General features: G+C 53.3%; 1 protein-coding gene across 2 annotated transcripts in view; it reads left to right on the top strand.

Moving 5' to 3' along the window:
* Positions 1–20,783, top strand: part of RBM19 (RNA binding motif protein 19) — a 137,595-nt gene that overhangs the window by 19,971 nt on the left and 96,841 nt on the right. Inside the window, exons 14-20 of one of the 2 annotated variants that reach the window (XM_012663564.1) lie at positions 1,304–1,414; positions 3,651–3,851; positions 5,929–6,058; positions 10,652–10,821; positions 13,302–13,362; positions 16,945–17,024; positions 18,567–18,622. In XM_012663564.1, the coding sequence (XP_012519018.1) occupies positions 1,304–1,414; positions 3,651–3,851; positions 5,929–6,058; positions 10,652–10,821; positions 13,302–13,362; positions 16,945–17,024; positions 18,567–18,622 (809 nt within the window). The remainder of the gene's footprint in view (positions 1–1,303; positions 1,415–3,650; positions 3,852–5,928; positions 6,059–10,651; positions 10,822–13,301; positions 13,363–16,944; positions 17,025–18,566; positions 18,623–20,783) is intronic. The other variant, XM_012663563.1, reaches the window with a different exon arrangement.

Here is a 20,783-nt window from a genome sequence, read left to right as displayed (position 1 = left end):
AAAGTGTGGTTTACATAGAGTGCAAAGTATACTTTGTATAAAGTGTGGTTTACATAGAGTGAAAAGTATACTTTGTATAAAGTGTGATTTACATACAGTACAAAGTATACTTTGTACAAAGTGTGGTTTACATAGAGTGCAAAGTATACGTTGTATAAAGTGTGATTTACATAGAGTGCAAAGTATACTTTGTATACAGTGTGATTTACATAGAGTGCAAAGTATACTTTGTATAAGGTGCTTTGTACATTGTATACAAAGTATAAAAATACTTCGTTCTTTTGTATCCACATATCTCCTTTTAAACCAAATGTATCTGGAATTAGACAGGGACTGAGTACCTCTCAGGCAAAAGCCAGGAGTGTTTTTCACGCAGTCAACAGAGGATGCGCGTGGATTTGGCCCATAAGTTCTTTAACCCGTTGTTGTTTACCCCTTGTCCGGGGGCACTCGAGGTCAGCGCTGTCCAGTGGAAATGGAGTGCAAGCCACATGTGTAACTGGAAATGCCCTAATGGCTGCATTTTAAAAAAGCAAAAAAGAAGCAGGTGAAATTAATAACAACATATTTCTTTTAACTCTGTATGTCCAAAATAGTATCATTTCAACATACACACAATATAAAAAAATTTGCAAGCTACTTTATATTACTTTTTTCCTCACTAAATTTAGCATGTGCTTTACACTGAGAACACTTGGACGTGCTGCTTTTCAGGTGCGCAGTGGCTCGCAGCGCCACACTGGGTGGCACGGCTCTACACCTGGGCCAGCTACAGGAGCTGCACCCACTCTAGATCCCACCAGTACTCTGAGCCCTGGGGACGCAGCAGCGCCCAGAATGGAAACAGGCGTGTTCTGCTAGTGCCTTCTAGTGGAGGACGCTGGCACATTAGCAGAGGTGCAATGTGGCAGGCCCACTGGCTGCAAAGAGCAGTAAAGTCAGCAAGGGGGATAGGGTGTCACCGTGAGGGTGGGCTAGGTCAGCAGAGTGACATTTGCTCCAAGCAGCCACTAAATGGCTAGAGGGAGTGTGGGGTAAGGGCCATCAAGCTGTAGCCCTGGGATGAGCATGAGCTCGGCCTGTCGGGGGGCAGCAAAGACCCCTACGGCTGATTGGGGAGGGGGCAGGGGGAGCCCTGGAGATGTGGGAACCAGAGCCATGGGCGTTAGATCAGCGCAGGAAGGTGAAGGGCGTCAGCGGGATCCGTGTCCACACACGTCATCTTCCCAGACTACTGGGGATGGGAGGGCAGACTTGTCACCACCCCACAGCTGACAGGGGCCACCTTTCCTGTCTCCCACAGGAGACCAAGGGCAGCGTGGCCGTGCGCGTGGCGCTGGGGGAGACCCAGCTCGTCCAGGAAGTGCGACGCTTCCTCATCGACAACGGGGTCAGTCTGGACTCCTTCAGCCAGGTGGGTACCCTCTGCCTGGCTCGGGGAGCCTCTCGTGGCTCCTCCACCAGCCCCTGGAGAGCCCCTGCTGACGTGGATGGGTTTCAGGATCTGGCCTTCTAAGGATTACTGCTAATTTTTAACTTGTCTATGAGAAAGGAAGGAATGTCACATGGGCTCAGACAAGTGGCCCTTCTGACCCAGATTCTGTCTCTAAGGAGCCACATGCAAGAGGGCTGCCTTGTAACCTACAGTTTCTCCACACAGATTGGGGGCCCCCCTAGCCTGCTCCCCCACCCCGTACCTGCTGTCTGTTCAGAGACGCGGCCCTTCCTGGACCCAGCAGGGCAGAGTCAGCACCATCACACGCATATTCTCCACTAAGCAGTTCTCAGATTTGTGGAGGGTTCCCGCTTAGAGGGTCCTGTGAGACCACTCGATATCTGCCTCTTTCATTTAACAGAATGGGAAACTGAGGCTCAGAGCAGGGAGGTGACTTGCAACGTCAGATAGTCCATCTGGCAGGAGCCTGGACTAAAGCTCAGGGCTCCTGACTCCCAAAATAGCCCTTGTGGCAGCTTTACCAGGCATTAAATTTTACGTCACAGTGGATAAGTAGGATGGATGGATGGATGGACGAGTAGGACGGATGGATGAAGATGGATGGGTGGATGAGTAGGATGGATGGATGGATGAGTAGGACGGATGGATGGATGAGTAGGATGGATGAAGATGGATGGGTGGATGAGTAGGATGGATGGATGAGTAGGACGGATGGATGGATGAGTAGGACGGATGGATGGATGAGTGGGACGGATGGATGGATGAGTAGGACGGATGGATGGGTGGATGATGGATGAGTAGATGGGTGGTTGGATGAAATAAATAAATATACTAATAGCTAGCACTTATTAAGACTTGTCAAAGCACTCTTCTCAGATCACATATTTTATTAGCTCATCCATTCACATAACAACCCTATGAAAGCAGCACTGCCATGCTCCCATTGCGCAGAAGAAACCACAGTCACAGAGAGGCGAAGTCACTTGTTCTGGGTCACACAGCTTGCCATGGTGGAGCTGGATTTGAGCGCAGGCCTCCAGGCCCCAGAGTCCATGCCCCTAACTGTTACTCTCTGCAGCCTGAGTTGTACCTATGAAGCCCCTGGTGCCCAGCCCTTCCCACCAGCAGATGCCTCCCACCCCCTCAATCCTCATAGTAACCCTGTGAGGCCTGTGCAGTGTGGGTGTTACTGTTAGCCCATTTTGCAGGTGAGAAAACTGAGGCCTGCAGAGGGAAAGCAATGGACCCCAGGTTTCAGGTTAGATGAGTTGCTGAGCTGAGACTCGTGCCCAGATATGCCATATGCCTGGATTTTTCCATTATATTTTATTGGCTCTTTTATGCGCCTCCAACATTCTTTTTTAATGAAATAATTGCTAACATTTACAGAGCATTCATGTGCACTTTTACTAACCCATTTAATTAAATCTTTTCCTGGAGGGATGCTATGAAATAGGTGCGGTGTCTTTGCTGTAGATGCGGGAGCTGAGGCGCAGTTCAGTACATTGCTCAAGGCTACACACCTAGTGTCTTGCTTTGGGTTCTCCCAAAAGCAGGCTCTGAGTCAAGGATTCCAGGGCAAGGAGTTTTGGGGCAGTTCAGAAAACACTAGCAAGACGGCAGGAGACCAGCTTGGGCGTGCTGTTAGCAGGCTGCTGCGGGGGCGCCTAGAGCTCTCTCTAGGGTGAAACCTGCAAAGCTCACACCTCAGATTCATCCTTCCCAAAGGACAAGGGGTGCGCCAACCCCTGAGGGTTGTGGGCTACTCCCCACGGGCATTAACTCCTTGGCACTTCCTGCTGGCCCTGCGTGGGAACGGGCAGGCGGTCTGCAGTTCCAGGAAGTCCTCGGCACCGAGATACACACCCTGGCCCTTAGGAGCCTTGGGTGGTGCGGCCGGGGGCTGTGGCCGGGCCCTGTGAGGATCTGCCACGGCTCAGAAGTGGAGGGACTGGGATTCGACCCAGGGTGTCCAGCTCTGGAGCCCTGGGCATAGCCCCTCCACGGAGCCGCCTCTCAGCCTTGGAGCCAGTGTCGCGCCAGGGAGGGCGGGTCCTCCTGGGTTAGAGTCGTAAGTGCCCGAGTGCGGAGGTCCCATATGGGGCGCCCTGTCCAGAAACCATTGCAGATCAGTGCTGGTGCCAACTGCGCACCCTCCCTCTCATTGTCCCCTGTCTTCATTGCCTCCTCCCAGGCCGCTGCAGAGCGAAGCAAGACCGTGATTCTGGCCAAGAACCTCCCAGCAGGCACCCTGGCGGCTGAACTGCAGGAGACCTTCGGCCGTTTCGGCAGCCTGGGCCGCGTGCTGCTGCCTGAGGGTGGCATCACCGCCATCGTGGAGTTCCTGGAGCCCCTGGAGGCCCGCAAGGCCTTCAGACAGCTGGCCTATTCCAAGGTAGGGCTGCCCGAAACCCGGAGTCGATCTGGGAAAAGACCAACGAGAGCTACTTGAAGAGAGAGGGTGCAGGAGCTGTGTACCGACGGCTTTCCCGTAGACATGGGGGCTTGGTCTAAGATCACCCGTCTCAATCATGTGTCTGAATGTCATCCTAGCGCCATCCCCACCCTGAGCACGTCTGGACGGGAGGAGTGGGAGAGGGAAGCTGCCAATGAGAAAGCGCGCCGCCGTCCCTTGCTGCCTCGCTCTGGCCTTCCTCACCTTGCTTTCCCCGCACTGATCGAATCATCATTCTCGGTGCTGTTGCTACCTCATACCTGGGATAAGATGAACGAAAGTCAGTTCTGTAGGTGGGGTCATCTCGTTTCTTGGTGAAACAACGAACAGCCGTGCATTCGTTTCCTGTGGCTGCCGGAACAAATCTGCACTAACTTGGTGGCTTGAAACAACAGAAATCTGTCATCTCACCATCCTAGAGGCCAGAGTGTGAAATGAAGGTGTGGGCAGGGCCCTGCCCCCTCTGAAGGCCCTGGGGGGGAGTCCGTTTGCCGGCGTCTGGTGGCTTCAGTAGTCCCTTGGCTTGTGGCTGCGTCATCCAGTCTCTGCCTCAGGCTTCAAATGGCCTCTCTTCTCTGTCTCTAATCCTCCTCCGTGTTTTTCTCATCAGGACACTAGTGATTAGATTTAGGGCCTGCCCGGATAACACAGGATGGTTTTGTCTCAAAATCTTTCACTTTATTACATTTGCAAAGACCCTCTTTCCAAATAAATTCACATTCACAGGTTCTGGGGGGCGAAGACGTGGACATATCTTTGGGGGGCCTCCACTGAACCCACTACACCTAGTTTCCTTTATCAGGCACTTCACATTTTGCAGACCTTGGCCCCCAGTAATCCTTAGAGTAGGCGTTCATGTCCCCATTTTGCATGTGGGGAAGTGAGTTCTCACCTCTGCTGCTGCAGCCCCGTGACAATCTCTAGCTGGGGGCTCTGTGCCCACCGAGTCCTCAGTCAGGTCGAGGGTACTGACTAGGCGAGACCTTCGGTTTGTTTTTGTTGTTTTTGTTTTTGTTTTAAGAGAGGATCTCACTCTAGAGTGCAGTGGGGTCTTACTATGTTGCCCAGGCTGGTCTCCTGGCCACAAGCAATCCTCCCACCTGGGCCTCCCAAACTGCTGGGATTATAGGCGTGAGCCACTGCGCCTGGCCCCTCCTGTGTGTTTTTGGCTGTCTCTATTTTACTGACTCCTCCCGACAAGAATATTGCTGTCTGCATTTTGCACATGTGGAAACTGAGGCCCAGAGAGGTGCAGTGACCCACGGTCACACAGGTGAAAATCGGCGCAGCCAACTTTTGAACTCCAACTTGTCTCACTCCCAAGAAAAAAATACCATTTTTTATAAAAATTTTATTTTTAATTAATATGAATACATAATAGTTGCAAAAATAACATCTTTCTTAAGTGTAATTGGTTGGTAAGGCTTGTGTCTACTATGACGTTTGAAAAGACTCAAAAGGGGTGTTAACAAGGATCCCACCCACCCTGCCCTGCAGCTCCAGTCGCCGTCTGTTGAGGCGCTTTCATCAGTCTTGTTTGTCCTTTTCAGCAAAGCCGTGCACGCACACGTATGCACGCGCGCTGCCTGTGGGTGTGTGCACGTGGGGAGAGTGTGTTCCCTGACAGCCATGCCGCACTTCCTCCTGAGAGCTGCGCTTTACCAGTGATCCTGCCTCCCTCCGTCCCACTCCCCTACTCAGATTGGAGAAAACACAAAGGCAGCTTGGAGCCCCCATGTGTCCAGCGGCAGCAGAGACTCAGGCCTCTCTCCTGCGCCCTGAGATGCAGCACGGGGCCCAAGTGTTGTTTTCAGGGAGTAGTAAGCAGCTCATAGGGTTCTGGGCTGCACTCCTCCTGGCTTTGTTGCCCTGACTGAATCATCTGTCCTCTCTGACCCTGGGGCTCTTCATCTGTGAATGGGACTGAGTCCCTCCCTGCCTGCCCACCCCCACGCCCCCTGCTGCCAGCCTTGTGTTGTAATAATGATTCACAACACCTTTGCCCCTGTCTCTGCAGTTCCACCACGTCCCCCTGTATCTGGAGTGGGCTCCAGTTGGCGTCTTCTCCAGCGCAGCCCCGCACGAGAAAGAGCCCCAGGATGCACCTTCAGAAGCTGCGGAAAAGGGCAAAGTGGAGCCAGAAGCCGGTAAGCACTGAGTCAGAGCAGAGTGCCTGGAGCAACAGGCGAAGGGAGGGAGAGGTCCAGACGCAGCAGAAAGTTTTCCATCATACCTCTGTTGTAGCGTTCTTTGTTCCTCCTGGAGACCAGTAGGTCAGACTCTTGAATTTTATGGGCATGGCCTTAAAAAAATAGCATCAAAATTGTGGGTGCAACATAAGGTAGCCAAATTTTGGTTTGTCTACTGAAGTTTGTAGGGGGAAAAATACTACTGCCTACTAACAAGCATTCAGAACAGAGCAAGTGCACACAGCCTGCTTGTTTCATAGCTGGACCGTGTGGCCTCGGGGGTGAGGGTGGCCGGTCAGGGAGGGAGGTGTTTATTCTCTGGTGTCCTTGGAACTGCACAGAACCCTCTGGCATATAGTGGCAGGAAAGGAGAGGGAAGCAGTGGCCCCTGGAGGCCACACAGGGCAGCTGCCACCCTGCCTACTACTTCATAGTTGGGGGCCGGGGTGTCATTAGCATTTGGGGCAGGACGGTTCTTCCTTGTCTGGGCTGTTCTGCAAATCACAAGACATTTCACAGCCCCGGGCCTGCCTGCTGAGTGTCAGGAGTGCCCCCTCAATCTTTGTGACAACCTGGAACACCCCCATGCGTTCCCAGATCCCCCCGGGGGTGGTGCACCCCCCCAGCCCCCGCCACTGAGAGCCACTTACTCTGGGGACCACGATCACATCTTAGAATCCAAGTCCTTTAGAAAAGCTTTGAAAAGGACCACGGAGGTCATTTTACCCAGATGTTAAGATTGTGCCTATCAGTAATACCCCCCCACACACAGTAGGGTTACCAGTTGTTTAGTCGATTAAAGTAAGGATGGTTTTTTTAAAAAAAAAAAAAAAAAGGTAATAAGTCCTCAGCTACTCTCTCTATTGTTCTTGTATTTAATGAAAAAAGAAGAACATTTTATAGCAAAAAAAACATAGAGAGTGAGCGCAGGAGCAAAATTGTCAGCTTTAAGATTTAAATTCTTGTTTAAATTAAATGAGCCTCCTACCTTGTCTGCATTTCTCGTCTTACTGTTTTGCTGCGGGTGTTCAGGACCGGCCCCGGCAGCACAGGGCACTCGGGAACCATCTGGAAGCCCATTTTGATCAGGGAGTAGAATTCTGTCCCTTTGCTCTTTGAGGACCCACGTGCACCCCTGGTCATTGGGGTGTAAATCTTTCAAAAGCCCCTCCCTAGCCCTATTTATTTGTGAGTTAGCTTTTTACACAGTTAAATTAGGATTCCCTTCAAAACCTGCATATACTCCCATGAGAAAAATTCTTTCTGTAGTCCTAGTGTGTTCTTAACGCACCATCTCCCAAAATCATCAGCTATTTTGCTTCTCACTTCAGTTACTATACTGGGACCTGAGTGATATTTTGGGGCCCAAAATGTGTCCTTCTTTCAAGCACAAAGATCAGCCAGGACCAAGGGGTCCTCGGGGGCCTTTTCCTGCCTGCTCTGGGCAGCGGCGGGAGGTGCCTGGTGCAGCGACTTCTTCTGAGTAGTGGCTGCGACCCTTTCCTTGTGTCCCGGGGATTCTCCCCCTTCTCTCTATTCTCCTGTAGCACTCGTCACAATTCGTGTGTATTCTGTTTGTTTTACTTGTTTCACGTGCATCTCTGCCGGCTCCTGGAGAAATGGCCTGGTGGGTTCCAGGAGGCAGCCTGCCTTGTCCTCGCCTAACTGTGGCTGGGCGAGCAGCCTGCCTCCTCGGAGACTCAGTTTCTGCATCTGTGGGGCTGATGACTGCACCGACCTCGAGGTGTTTTCGAGGCTGTGGGAGGTGTCACGTGCACATGACCACCACTCCCTGGGTGCTGTGGTGACTGGGCAGCAGAAGTCAGCGCAGTGGATGGTCTTGGACTCCCTCACGAGCTGCTGCTGAGCTGGGCTGACCAAGAGGGACACAGCACAGACCCTCGTCCCCAGGGACTGTCACAAGGAGGAATAGAAGTGGGCCCTGGTCACAGAAACGCCTGGAGCACGGGGAAGGGAGGCTTCTCAGAGGTGGCTTCCCCTGGTCCCCCAGGCCTGCATGTCAGTGTTGAGAGTGTCCCCGACAGGCCCTGCCTCTCAGAGGGGCTGGTTTCCAGGGCCTGGCTGTGACTCTCACAAAGGAGCCAGCGGCCGGCCCGCCTTTGCACCGGGAGGTTGTGCGTGTCTGTGCTGACGCCGGCCCCGCCGAGCCCCGTGTCACCGGCGAATTCCCAGAGAGCTCATCTCAAGGGCCTCCTGCCCTCTCCTCCCACATACGGCACACCCCTCCCGGGTCCCGGTGCATGTCCTTTTCTCCTGCCCCTGCCCACCCCCACCCTCTTCACATTGTTCCAGAAGCTTCCCCAGGTCCCTGGCTCCCCGTTGCACGAGGACGACAAAGGCTGGAGGGGCTCAGCCAGCCCCCGGAGGCCCTGGATTTTCTCAGGCTCCCACGGCAGGCGAGCAGGAGGGGAGTGGACCGGGCTTTTTGTGTTCTGCCCCTTCCTCTGTGTGAAGCTCTCCTGTTCCCTGTACCAGTCTCGAGGGAGGGGGACAGCGTGTTTTATCTCCCCACAACCAAGACCCTCACCTCCAGATAAAGGGCTCAGAGTGGGGGGAGGTCCTGGAAAGCTGCTCGCGACTGATAACAGTCTTTGCTGTCAGCCTCGGCGCCGGGAGCCTGGAAGGGGGGGCCGCGGTGAATTCTGCGGCCTGATTATGAGAAAGCCCCATGTGGCTTCGCGTGACTGGGTTTCATTGTGCTAACTACAGATGGAAGCACATTTCCCTGCCTCTCCCAGCCCCCTCCAGCCCACCTTGCTCCTAAATCCTGCCCCCACCCCCTGCCCGGCCCTGCTTCCTTTTTCACTTCTGCCCTCTTTTTCTGCTTCCTGGTGATTTTGTTGGCAAACATCTGTCTGAGTTTCACAATGCCTTGTTTTGTTTTGTTTTTTTCTCTCATCTTTCTTTTGTCTCTCCACTTGGGGCCAGGAACAGAAGTGCTTTTAGAAATGACCTTTGGCTTTGTCACCTTGGCCCTTGGCTGGCTCCGCTCCTCTCGGGATGCAGGGCATGGGCCACAGCGGGGCCTGGCTTAGCCACTCGGGGAGCAGCAGCTGGCTGGCAGTGCCCTGCGCTCTGAGGTGTGGCGCTGGCTGGCCTTCCCGAAAGCCTGCAGTGGGCAGCCTCCCATGCAGGGAGCAGGGCGAGGAGGGCAGGGGCTCCCCGCTGGGCTGTCTTGCCTCTCCCAGGGTTAGGGATTTGCAACATTTTCAGGGAGGCCTGGCTGGGTGGTGCGGGTATAGGGGTGATGTTATGACAGTGAAGCTGTTATTTCTCAGGCATTTGCTGTAGGCCCAGGCACTGTCCCGACAGGCTCCTGTGCGTTCGTTCTCACAGCCACCCCGCAAGTAGGCACCGCTACTGCCATCCCCCTTTCTAGGTGGAAAAAAGGAAGGACGCAGAGGTTGCGTGACTCGGGCAAGGTCACACATGTGGAGAGAGCCGGGCCATCAGCTCTGAGGTCCGTGCTCTTAGCTAAGACCCCACAGCTCCTGTCGGTCACAGTAAGGGCTGTTTGCTGAGCGCCTGACAAAGTTGTCATCCAAAAATATTTCTGGAGCGCTTGCGCTGAGCTGGGGCTAGGGACCGGCGCCAGGTCAGACTGGATCCTGCCCTTGACGAGCTCCCATCACAGTTGGGGACACAGATCAAGAAGCCAACAAATGAGTGTGTTGATATCCGAATGGGGTGAGGGCTCAGACAGAGGAAACCAGAAGACGACAGCAGTGAGGCAGGGCCTGGGGTGGGGACGGGTCTGGCAAGCTTGGCAATCAGAAAAGGGGCCAGCGAGGTTGGAGAGAGGGGAAGGGGGGAAGAGAGAAGGGGCAGGGATGAGGTCAGAGAAGCTGGAATGCAGGGCTGGGTGCTGAGGGCAGACCAGCCAGGAGGCTGCGCCGTCAACCAGGTGAGGCGTGGTGATGATAACTTACCTAATCTTGTTTGGGAACATACAGCGTTTTCAGTTTTTCACGATTATGTATAACTCTGAGTTTAATATGTCACATATAGACAAAACCACACCTTTCATGCATGCGTTTCCTGAAGTAAAGTATATGGGGGTCTTCATTGCATGCAGCTGCCTTGAGTTTCAAGGGGTATTGAGAACATTCTAAGTTTTGTTCCCATTCTGTAATTTTTGAAAATTTTAAAGTTGCATTTTAGTTTGAAAGTTCACTAAGTGCTTTTTTTTTGAGGAAAAATAACATTTTGCTTCAGCTTATGGTTCAGTAAAGCAGTTCACATAGTGATTTATTGTGACGTTCAAGTTAGTGTGGGTTGGTCCTGTTTAAGGCTCATAGTTTTGGGTCTGTGGTTCGTGTTCCTTTCTCTTTAAGTCAGAGGCAGGGGTGGGACTTCCTCTCTCAAGAGTTGCTGAAACTGGGTACAAACTGGGAATCTCAGTGTCCCTTCCCAACGCTGCCTACAGAGGCGGAGGCCCTTTATCTAATAGGTTCTGTGTGTTAGCCCCTGGGGCTTTCGTGGGTTAGACATTATTTAATGGATTTTTTTTTTCTTTTTGGGGGGAGCCAGTACCAGACAGCGAGGCCCCAGGCAAAAAGCCAACTGAGGGTGGCGTGGATGTGTCTTCAGCAAAGATGGAAGACGAGGAGGAGGAGGAGGAGGAAGAAGAGAGCCTCCCAGGGTGCACTTTGTTTATTAAGAATCTCAGCTTTGACACAACAGAGGAGACGCTGAAGAAAGTGAGTGGTTTCTCAGAGCGCGAGGAAGGAACATGGGATGGGAAACCCCAGTCGCCGACATGGTCACTGCATTGATTCTGCCTTTAAGCATAACTACTCTTCACATGTCACTCAACAACAGCCGACAACCCCTGCGTGACGTCCCTGCTGGGGTGTCCAGGAGACAGCTCAGCCAAACACTTGGCCAGTAGCACGGCCGGCCCAGGGGGCCTGGGAGGGGCTCCCACACACACTCCAGGGGTTGTATGGAAGTGGTGGTCAGTGTTGGGGTTATGTATTTAGAAGACTCCCCCCCCAATTGTTTCTATGATGTAAACGACCAAAGTAAATGTCAGCACGACCCTCTCGGCCTGGTGGGAATAGGTAGCAGCCACGTCAGTGAGTGAGTGTCTGGCCCCCACCTGGAACTCCTGAACAGGGTGAGATTTTTGCATTCATAGGAAGAGGACATGGGGTGAAAGGATGGGGAACTCCAAACAGGTGTTTGGTAAATATCAAATGAGTGCTGTACCGAGTGGGGGCTGGGAGCTTCTAGAAGGAATTGGGCCAGAGATCAGGACATGGAGCCTCCAGGTCCAAAGAATTGGGGTCTGCAAGCTCCCCCACTGGATGGGGAGCACCCTATGGGGTAACTCTTCATTTCTGGAAACTGGGCTTGACACAGAATAAACACGCGATAGAGTTTTTTATTTTGAATGAGTGAATGAATAACAGCAGGCCGACAGCTACAAACTTATTCTGGAAAGGAAGATGCCGTAAGAATTGAACTGATTTCCAAGCATTCCTTTGATCTGTAAAATTCTGTGGATGGAGTCGAGAGAGAAGACAGTGTCCACTGAGTCTCAGAGGCAGGAACGTGGTGGGCAGGTGATCTGCAAAGACTGGGGTGTGGAAGAGAGGCAGGAGGTCAGAGCCCACTGTGACACCCGATGGCTCAGTCTCTGCGATGTGACTGTCCCCTTGCCTGTTAAGAGCAACCCTGGCAGCGGAGATGCCCTGGCCCAAGCAGCAGCATTTTAAGGAGTAAAGATTCACCTTTAGCAGTTGGAAATCCACCCTTAGACTTTTTTTTTTTTTTTTTTTTGGCTACTTCCTGAGTCCATTTTTGTTTTGTTTTGCTTTTAAACAGAGGCACACACTGGTACGGTCCAAAAGGTAGATAGCCTTGAGCTTGCCCAACCAGCTTGTGATTGTTTTATTTTTATTTCTGGTGTGGTTTTGGTCTGGGAACGGCTTTATCAGGGATCATTGTTTCCCGGGAGATGCACGCACGCATCGGCCCAGGAGCATCCTCCAAATTATAGGGAATTCTAGAGCTGGAAGGCGCAGCCAGGATGATCTAGTCCAGTCTCTTCATATTGCACATTTGAAGACTAAACTTCAGAGAGGTCGGTTCACTGTCCTTAGGTCACACAGCTCGTCGTAGACACTGAGGGGAAGAGCACCTCGCTCACGGGACTCCCGTCTTGGTGCCCCGTGTGGGTGGAGAGCCGTGGTTAGGGTCAGCCCGCCGGGCTCGGATCCCGGCGTCACTCCTCACTAATGATGCGACCCTGGGCAAGGCTTTCAGCCCTTCTGTGCCTCAGTTTCTTCATCTGTAACGTGGGGGTGTTAATAGGATCTTCTCGTGGGGTTGTTTTGATGTTTTGATTAGGATGAATGTGATAATCCCAGTAAAGCGTTTGACACTGGAAACAAGAGAGTTGGTCCATGGCTGTCGCTTGTAGTGTTTGTTGGTCAGGATTGTCCCTCCCCTTTGTTCTGAACCTTTCCTAGACACCTGCCTCTCCCTGGCCCTCCCTTGACACAGCCAAGAGCCAGGCAGACTTGGACTTTGCCCTGGCTGGGTTTCAAATCCTAGCAAAGGAGATAGAAAAAGCAGAGGGAAAAGTAGGATAGAATATGACTTAAGATTTTTTTTTAAGTCACTTTGGCATTCAGTCCAGGGGGCAGCGCCAGGGCTGGGTAGATCCCAGGTTTCTGAATCTGCGCCGGCTTCCCTACCGCGTGGTCTGCGGTCTCTCGACTGTTCCGTGCCCCACTTCCTCCCTCTGTAACTGGAGCAAGGAACAAGCCCGGCTGCTCTTGTGGGGAACCCTCAGGGACTGCCCAGGTTACTTAAAGCAGGTCATCACTCGTCACCTCAAGATGTTTTGGGACTTCAAGATGTCAACATGGCACATTTGGGGAGGGGACAGTGTGTGGCAGGGGCCCTCGCCGGCAGAGTGGTGTAGAGCCTGGATCCTGGGTCCGAATCCCAGCTCCAGCACGTCCTAGCTCTGTGACCCCCGGTGCCATCTCTAACCCTCCGAGCCTCAGCTTTTCTCATCTGAAAGGGGGGGCAGTAATACCCACAGCAGAGCGCAGGTCTCGGTGCCTGAGCTCGGGCACGCAGCCTCTGTCTGTCAGCACGCGCCGGCCCGGCTCACGGGATTAGCCTGGAAAAGCCGACGATGATACGTGTTACCATTCTTTTCCAGGTGTTTTCCAAAGTGGGGATGGTGAAGAGCTGCTCTGTTTCCAAGAAGAAGAACAAAGCAGGTATTTCAAACTCACAACCGGAGAGAAACGGTGCAGCTTTGAGCAGGGGGCCGGGGTCACTCTCACGTGTGCGTTTCGAAGGTCCTCATGTGTTTTGAAGCGTTGTCGCCCTCAGACTCTCTTGCTCGCCTTGTCTAAAGTGGTGCCTCTTCCCGTTTGCCTGGAGACTCCTGCTTTTCGGTAGAAGCAGCTTCGCACATCAGGTTCTTCTGAATCTGGACCTTGCGCCACCTCGGGCTGTCGGAGTGGCTTTGGAGTGGCGTCATTTGTGGGCAGCAGCAGAAGCCTCTGCCACCTCCCAGCACCTCTGTGCTCTGGAAGTTTCCCGGGAAATAGCAAGAAACAACTGCTCCTGGGCTTTCCCTCTTCCTTCCCAAGGGAAATAACCCTGTTACTTCTGGAACATTCCATCTGGTCATTAACCACGAATGTCCCTGGCCAGCGGGTCCATGGGCAGACAGAGACCATCTTTATCTCACCACATGTCCTTAGATGTTGTCCCGAGTCCCTTGGCCTCTGCTTGGCTGTCCTCCAGTCCTGGCTTTCTGCGGAGGACGGGCGGGGGATAAGTCTTTGCTTTCTCACAGCCGAGCCTTCCCCATCCCAAGTCCCTTTAGGTAGGCAGGATTTGTAGAATGTCACAGGAGCTAGCCCAAAACTGTGTCCTGAGCACCTGCTGTATGCAAAGTGCTGGGTGGCCAGGATGTCAACTGTTCATGTATTCCTCAGACAGTTCCCGGGGCCGGCCAGGCGGTGAGCACGGCATTAGTTTTACAAGATGAAGGAGACACAGTCCCTGCCCCTAGAGGGCCCACAGTCTAGCGGGAGAGATGTACGAGCTGGTGGTTGTGATGCAGTGCGACAAGGCGGGTGGGGTGGGGCCCCAGGGGGCAGGAGCCCAGCACGGGAGTCTCCACGACAGCCCAAGGCTTGTGGTGGCCACAGGGGGACAGAGTAGCCAGGCAGGATGTGCGGACGAGTGAGGCAGGGGTGGATGGGCGGTGGAGGCCGCTGTGGCCAGGCCTGGGGGTTTTGCTGAGGAAGAGGCAGGAAATGCAGCGAGAGAGGTTTTAAGCAGACACGTGGCGTGGAAGTTAGAGGGTCCCTTGCGTTGGTTTGCTGGGCTGCCGGAACGAAGTGCCACAGACTGGGTGACTTAAACGACAGAAATGTGTCATTGCACGTTGCCAGTTCTGGTGTCTAGAAGTCTGAGATCAAGGAGTGGACAGAGCCGGTTCCTTGTGAGGCCGTGAGGAAGAGCTGCCCCAGGCCCCGCTCCTCGGCCTGCACGTGTTCCCAGGGCGTCCCCTCGTGTGCGCCGTCCTGTGTTCACGCCCCCGCCGCTCTTTTAAAGGACACCAACCACATTGGATTGGGGCCCACCCCAGTGACCTCGTTTTAACTTGGTTCCCTCTATAAAGAACCAGTCTCAAATAAGGTCACGTCTGAGATACTGGGCGTTAGGATTTCAGCACATGGATTTGGAGGACACACTTCAACCCATAATATCCCTGTTCTCTAGGAACTTCAGCTATAGTTTGGGATATAAGGAAAGGCAGCTAAGTACCAAGTTAATGACGAGAAGAGTCAGCCGTGGGGATTTCAGGAGAGAAAGTCATTGCCGAAGTCCAGGAGGTGGGTCAGACTGGGCAGAGCTGTGCCCAGGCCAGCAGGCACAGGTGGGTCACTGTGCCTGTCCCTGCAGTCGGCTGCTCTGTGGGGCCTGCCTTTTCCTCCCGGGGAGTGCTCTTCAGCGCAAGTTATCTGATCCGCCGCTGTCGCAAGCAGCTCTTAAAATGTACACTCTCTTTTTCAAGAGCCTCTATTTGAGAGCCCTGTTCTCTGGGCCCATCCATCACACTTTGGGGAAAATCTAGACCAAGGGTATCAGCCAGGGTTGCAGCAGGAAGCAGAAAGCATGCTCAGCTGGGGCTGGAGGACACACGGCTGTGATGAGGAGGCCACAGGCTGAGGTGCGGCCGGGCAGCAGGTCGCAGGGAAGCATGCCCTTCCCCCTGCCGAGCCTAGAGGGGCATTGGAGGAAAGGGTGTGACCGTCGGTTGAGAGTTGGAGCCATGAAACAGCCAGTAGGAGAGCGGCTGAGGATGGGACGCGGCCCTTGCAGAGCCACACCAAAGCAGGGACGTGGGTGGGCGGACGGAAAGAACCAGAACTCCAGCCTCCCCCTGCTCCACCCTCCTGTCTCAGACCAGTGCTTCCCGCCAGCTAATCCCAGCAGGAGACCTGCCATCTGCGGAGGTCAGACCCCCGTCCCAGGGCGTAGAGAAGGGCAGAGAGTGGATCTGCATGGTGTCAGGGGCCAAGAGATGAACTTGACCTTCTCATGGTTGCCCTTCCCACAGTCTTAATGCACTTTTCAAAAGTCACAGGCGCACAGACACACCAGCCGGCCGCCCACACCCTTGAGCCCCAGAAGAGAGCTCTCACGCAGGGTCTGCTTGCAGAACGGAGATTTCAAGTCCCCGTGGGGTGGCGCTGCCCGTCAGCCGGCAGTGCTGTCTGAGCCATGTTTGGGCAACTGGTGTTCTGCATTTGGCACTCGTTTTGTGACCCTTGCTGCGTGTGGGTGGAAATGCAGGGACAGGCCTCAGACAACACCCCAGAGGGGAAGGTAGGAGCTTCCAAGGGAGTCAGAGGCAAGAGCCTCGAGGCTCCTTTGGACGCACTGGACTTAAACCAATCCTCTTTGAGGTCAACTGTGAAAAAAATAAAGAATAAACTTAACAAATCTGTCTGAAGTGCAGGGGCAGAGGTGGAGGGTGTGGATGCATCGAATTTTGTGTCAAAAAGGCAAGACGTAATTAGGGATTTATTTTTTTAGTGCCTTATGAAAAACCCCTCCCCCTGCCTGTCATCAGTAGTCAGGAAGCAAAAGTTTCTCCCATCCAAGTACTGACCAGGCCCAGCCCTGCTTAGCTCCCGAGGTCAGACGAGCTCGGGCGCATTCAGGGTGGTGTGGCTGTAGACGAGGAAGCAGAAGTTTCCAGTAAGATTTCTGCAATATGCCTTGCTACATGAACCCTTGCTTCTTGCAACCTAGAAGTGGGGAGCCAGAGAAGTTTGAATAATGCGGTCAGCCCTATCCAAAGTTGGTATCTGAAACCCAGGAAGCGAGCGTAATTGGCTGGTCAGAGGCTTGTGAAGAGCAAGCCTTTGGTGCGTTTGACGTTCAAGCACGTATTCATTTTATGAGTGGAGGCCGGGGACTGTCCAAGTAGAGCCTTTGCCGCTTGTCACCGCGATGGTCATCCCTGTTAGTTCACTCTCTCCCCCAAAGCGGAATTCCATTATGAAGTTAATTATCACGTCAGTCATCGGTTAATTAATAGTCAGCCGGGCCTCAGGTGGCAGCCATAGAACCTCGTTGGCTTATGCGTCAAGAAGACTAGTAAGAAACGGGAAACCAGGTGCTGAGATCGTTTTGGGGATGAAAAGGGCTGTGGAAAGAAAGGAGAAAATACAACAGAGGTCCCGGGGCCTGCCGGAGCCCTTGCGCTTGGTCCTATGCTCATGCTGCTCTTCCCCCCACCCACCGACGTGATTCACCTCCCTCTCTTTCAGGAGCGCTGCTCTCCATGGGGTTTGGATTTGTGGAATACAGGAAGCCTGAGCACGCCGAGAAAGCTCTCAAACAGCTCCAGGTACAGTGAGGTTTCCCAGCCGAGGTTCACGGAGGCCCTTGGCAGGTGGTGGGGTGCCATCAGCCCTCCGAAATTCAGCAACAATGTGTATTACATCCACACTTTCTCAGGACTGTGGCCTAAGAAAAATTAAGAATCTTTGTGAACACTCCGTGGTCACTATAGTTCGTTCATTCAAGGCACAGTGCTGTGATCCAGGGCCTGAGCTGTGCCAGGCACTGTGCTATAGGCCTTTCCTTCTGGCAGGGAAGACCAGGTCATGAGAAGTACTTGGATGATGACAGAGCTGTGAGGTGGGGGTGGGGGCAGGGAAGGGCTCTCTGAGGAGGTGACCGTCAGAAGGAAACCTAATTGCCAAGAAGTCAGCCGCAAAGAGACCTGTGAGAAAGTAGTTGAGGAGGGAACAACAGCACGTGCAAAGGCTCTGAGGCAGGGCCTCTAAGGAGGGAATGAGCTTATTAACATGTTTGAGAAACAAAAAAAGGCCCCTGTGGCAGGGACAGAGCAGGGTTGGGAGGTCAGGGCACAGGATGAGGAGAGAGGTGTGTAGGGCAGAATCTTGCAGGCCATTTTAAGGGCTTGTGGAAGTCAGAGAGAGACCGTCAGAGGGCTGTGAGCATGTTGCGGGGGCAGGGATCTGGTTTCTGCTCTCCACTACATGGAGTGGGAGGGGTAGGAGGGCAGGGAGGGGACCCTTGGGTCATCTGGGCTTGGTCAGGGTAGAGGCAGGGTGGCCAAGGGTAGAGAGAAAGGGGCTGAACCGAGAGGTGCCTGGACGTAGACTCAGCCTCCTGTTCGGACAGAAAAGGAGAACTGCCCTGCTAGGCCTCGCGTACCACGGACAGATTGGGAGCAGGGGAGCTGGGGCGGCAGAGAGAACAGCCGGGGATTTGACCTCAGCTAGGGAAGGTGTCCCTTCACTAATGCCCCACATCCCTGGCCCTGCCGGCTCAGGGACTATCTACTCAGTTAACTCAAATTCAGCCTTACAAATCAGTGGCCCATCTTTCTCTTTCATACAATTCAAGATTCTCTGAAACTCCACTTTCCATGTGTACTGCATTATGTTCTGTATGTCGTATGCATACATGTGTGAATATTGCCTCAAAGAATTGTTGGTACAAGCTATGTGTGCTGTAATTTCTAGGAGATTTCAGGGATTTTCAAGGGTAATTTTGCTAATATACCAGTTTTGCCTTAAGGGACTAACGGTAGAGCCTAGCTTTGGATGCAGCTCCACTGTGGTTTAGAATTTTTTTTAAAGATCGTACAGACTAAACCGAACTCTCACTGTAAGCCAGACCTAAGGGGCTTCCTTTCCCTGAAAACGCTCATAAACAATTGGGAATCCGGCATCCCTTGAATGGTCAAGGCCTACTAACAGGGTCAAGGGCGGGGTCTCTGTGACCACCAGCTGCTCTTCCTCTGTCCTCGGTGCCAGCCAGCCCCTCTGCCCACTAGCCAGGGCTCCACTCTGGGGAAGGGCAGGGACTCGGGCGTTTCCAAGGACAGAGGGATGAGCCGTGTTGTGTTGCCTCCTAGGGTGTCGTCGTGGACAACCACACGCTGGAAGTGAGGATCTCGGAACGAGCCACTAAGTGAGTCCTCGCTGACCGCTGGTTTCCTGGGATGTAAGCCGGTGCCTTCTGTTCTGGTGCCGGCCGCCCTGGAGGATGGCTCACAGCCCTTAAATGTCCTTTCCACCCGACCCCCTCACCATTTAGGACTCTGCCTAATTAAGGCTGGCGTTTGCCAACTCCCACCCCGTTTCCCTGATGAGCTGGGACAGTGCTAGCCCTTTGGGTGAATGTTTAATGCACACTGTTTGGCATCAAAAGAACAAGTGCAGGACAAACAGACAGGGAACACTCATCTCGATGGTGTAAATAAGCCAAGGAAGGTTGCAAGTTGCTGATTCTGTGGCTGAACCAGAAGCAGCTAGAAACCTAGACCTTCTGCTTTGTGGAGCTGCTTTCTCAGGGCTGGATGACAGTGCCCAGAGACGGCCTCCTGTTGATCTGAAGGACATTCAGTGAGTATTAGAGACGGAGGCAGGCCAATTTGCCCAATCACCAGTATACTGAAGTAATGGGGGGTGGTAGTTTCGCTCTTCGATCTCCACCAGCTTGTACATCTAAGTGAACTAATGCACCGGAGGTGCTCCCAGCAGTGCCCGGCACGCACCAGGTGCCCGGTGTAGGCCATTATTGTCATTATCATCCACTTGCTCGGGTGATAAAGGGCCACTCTGACAGCCCCAGAGCCAGTGTAAGATATTTATTTGGTAGTTTTGAACAAGTTACTCATTCGTTGTGCTCATTCAGCAAATTAGCTGCCTGCGAATGGGCCTTTCCTCTTCCCTCTTTATCTGTTAATGCTGCTTGTGGATCAAGCTTAGGCTGTCTCTGGTGTTTCCCACCTGTCGTGGTCGGTGCTATGCTGGGCATCCTCAGTGAGAAGAAGGCTTGGTACGGGGGCCCCAAGAAGCCCAATGGGGGTTCCTGAGCTGTCAGAGCCATAATAGGAGGAGCCCAGATTTTGACCCCCCTACTCCTCTGAGTTCTGATCCAGAAGCTCCGTGACCTTGCATGGGGGACTCCGCCTCTAAAGTGAAATCGCATGTGACGCGTCCAGCACTTGCTGTCCCATGAGCACTCAGCCGGTGGTTTCTTTTTAATGCCCTGTTTCTAGGGAGTCGGCCTGAACTCAGCCTGGTGAGCTCTCGCTTCCTAGCCAGTGTTCATGGGATCTCTGTTTTAGCCAACAAATGTTACAGCACAGCCCACTGTGCTCCAGACAGTCCTCCTGGGCACTGGGTGTGGAGTTTCCTTGTGGAGTTTATACTCTAGGGTGGAGCTATTCTGCAGAAGCTTCTGCGGTGGTGGAGATGATTTACATCTGCCCTGTCTAGGATGGTAACCATTTGCCACACATGGCTCTTTAGCCCTTGAAGTGTGGCAGGGGCAACCATCCCAGTTATCTATTGTTCCGTAACAGAGTCTGCAAAAACCTGACAACTTAAAACGTTGTCTCACAGTTGCTGTGGTCAGGAATCAGGAGCGGCTTAGCTGAGGGTTCTGCCTCAGGGTCTCACGAGGTTGCCACGAGAATGTTGGCTGGGGCTGTAGCCATCTGAAGGCTCAACTGGGGAGGATGGATCTGCTGAGATGGCACCCACATGTGCTGCTGGCAAGAAACCTCAGTTCCTTACCTCGTGGGCCTCCTGCTGGGACTGCTTGAGTGTCCTTCCAGCGTGGCCACTGGGCTCTCCCAGAACAAGTTATCCAAGACAGGGCAAGGAGGCGGCAATGTCTTCTAAGACCTAGTCTCAGAAATCGCACCCGTTCCTTTTGCTCTATCTTGCTGGTCATGTAGTCCCGCCCTGGTGTGGCGTGGGACAGGGTACACAAGGCAAGAGCACCAGGAGCCGGGGATTATCGGGTGCCATCTCCAGAGGCTGACCACCCCAGCAACTGAGGAAGTGAATTGTTGGTTTCGTTTCAGTTAAGTTTAGATCTAAGTAGCTGCATGTGGCCGGTGGCTGCTGTATGGGACAGCACAGCCCAGAGTGATGAGACAAACGGTGAAGAGAAACAGGATTGAATTGGTCGTATACTGTCGTGGTGATCAGTGCCAGGAAGAGAAAGGAAGCTGCCATTTTAGTGGAGACAGGGGAGCCCTGGGTAGGCTTGAAGGAAGTGAGTCATCTCACAGTCATTATAATAACAGCTGCCATTTACTGAGTGTTGGTTGCATGCT

The sequence above is a fragment of the Propithecus coquereli genome, unplaced genomic scaffold (assembly GCF_000956105.1).
Source record: "Propithecus coquereli isolate 6110/MARCELLA unplaced genomic scaffold, Pcoq_1.0 Scaffold81, whole genome shotgun sequence".
NCBI lineage: Eukaryota > Metazoa > Chordata > Mammalia > Primates > Indriidae > Propithecus > Propithecus coquereli.
The sequence above is the reverse complement of the archived record's forward strand: the minus strand, read 5'-3'. Positions and strand labels throughout refer to the sequence as shown.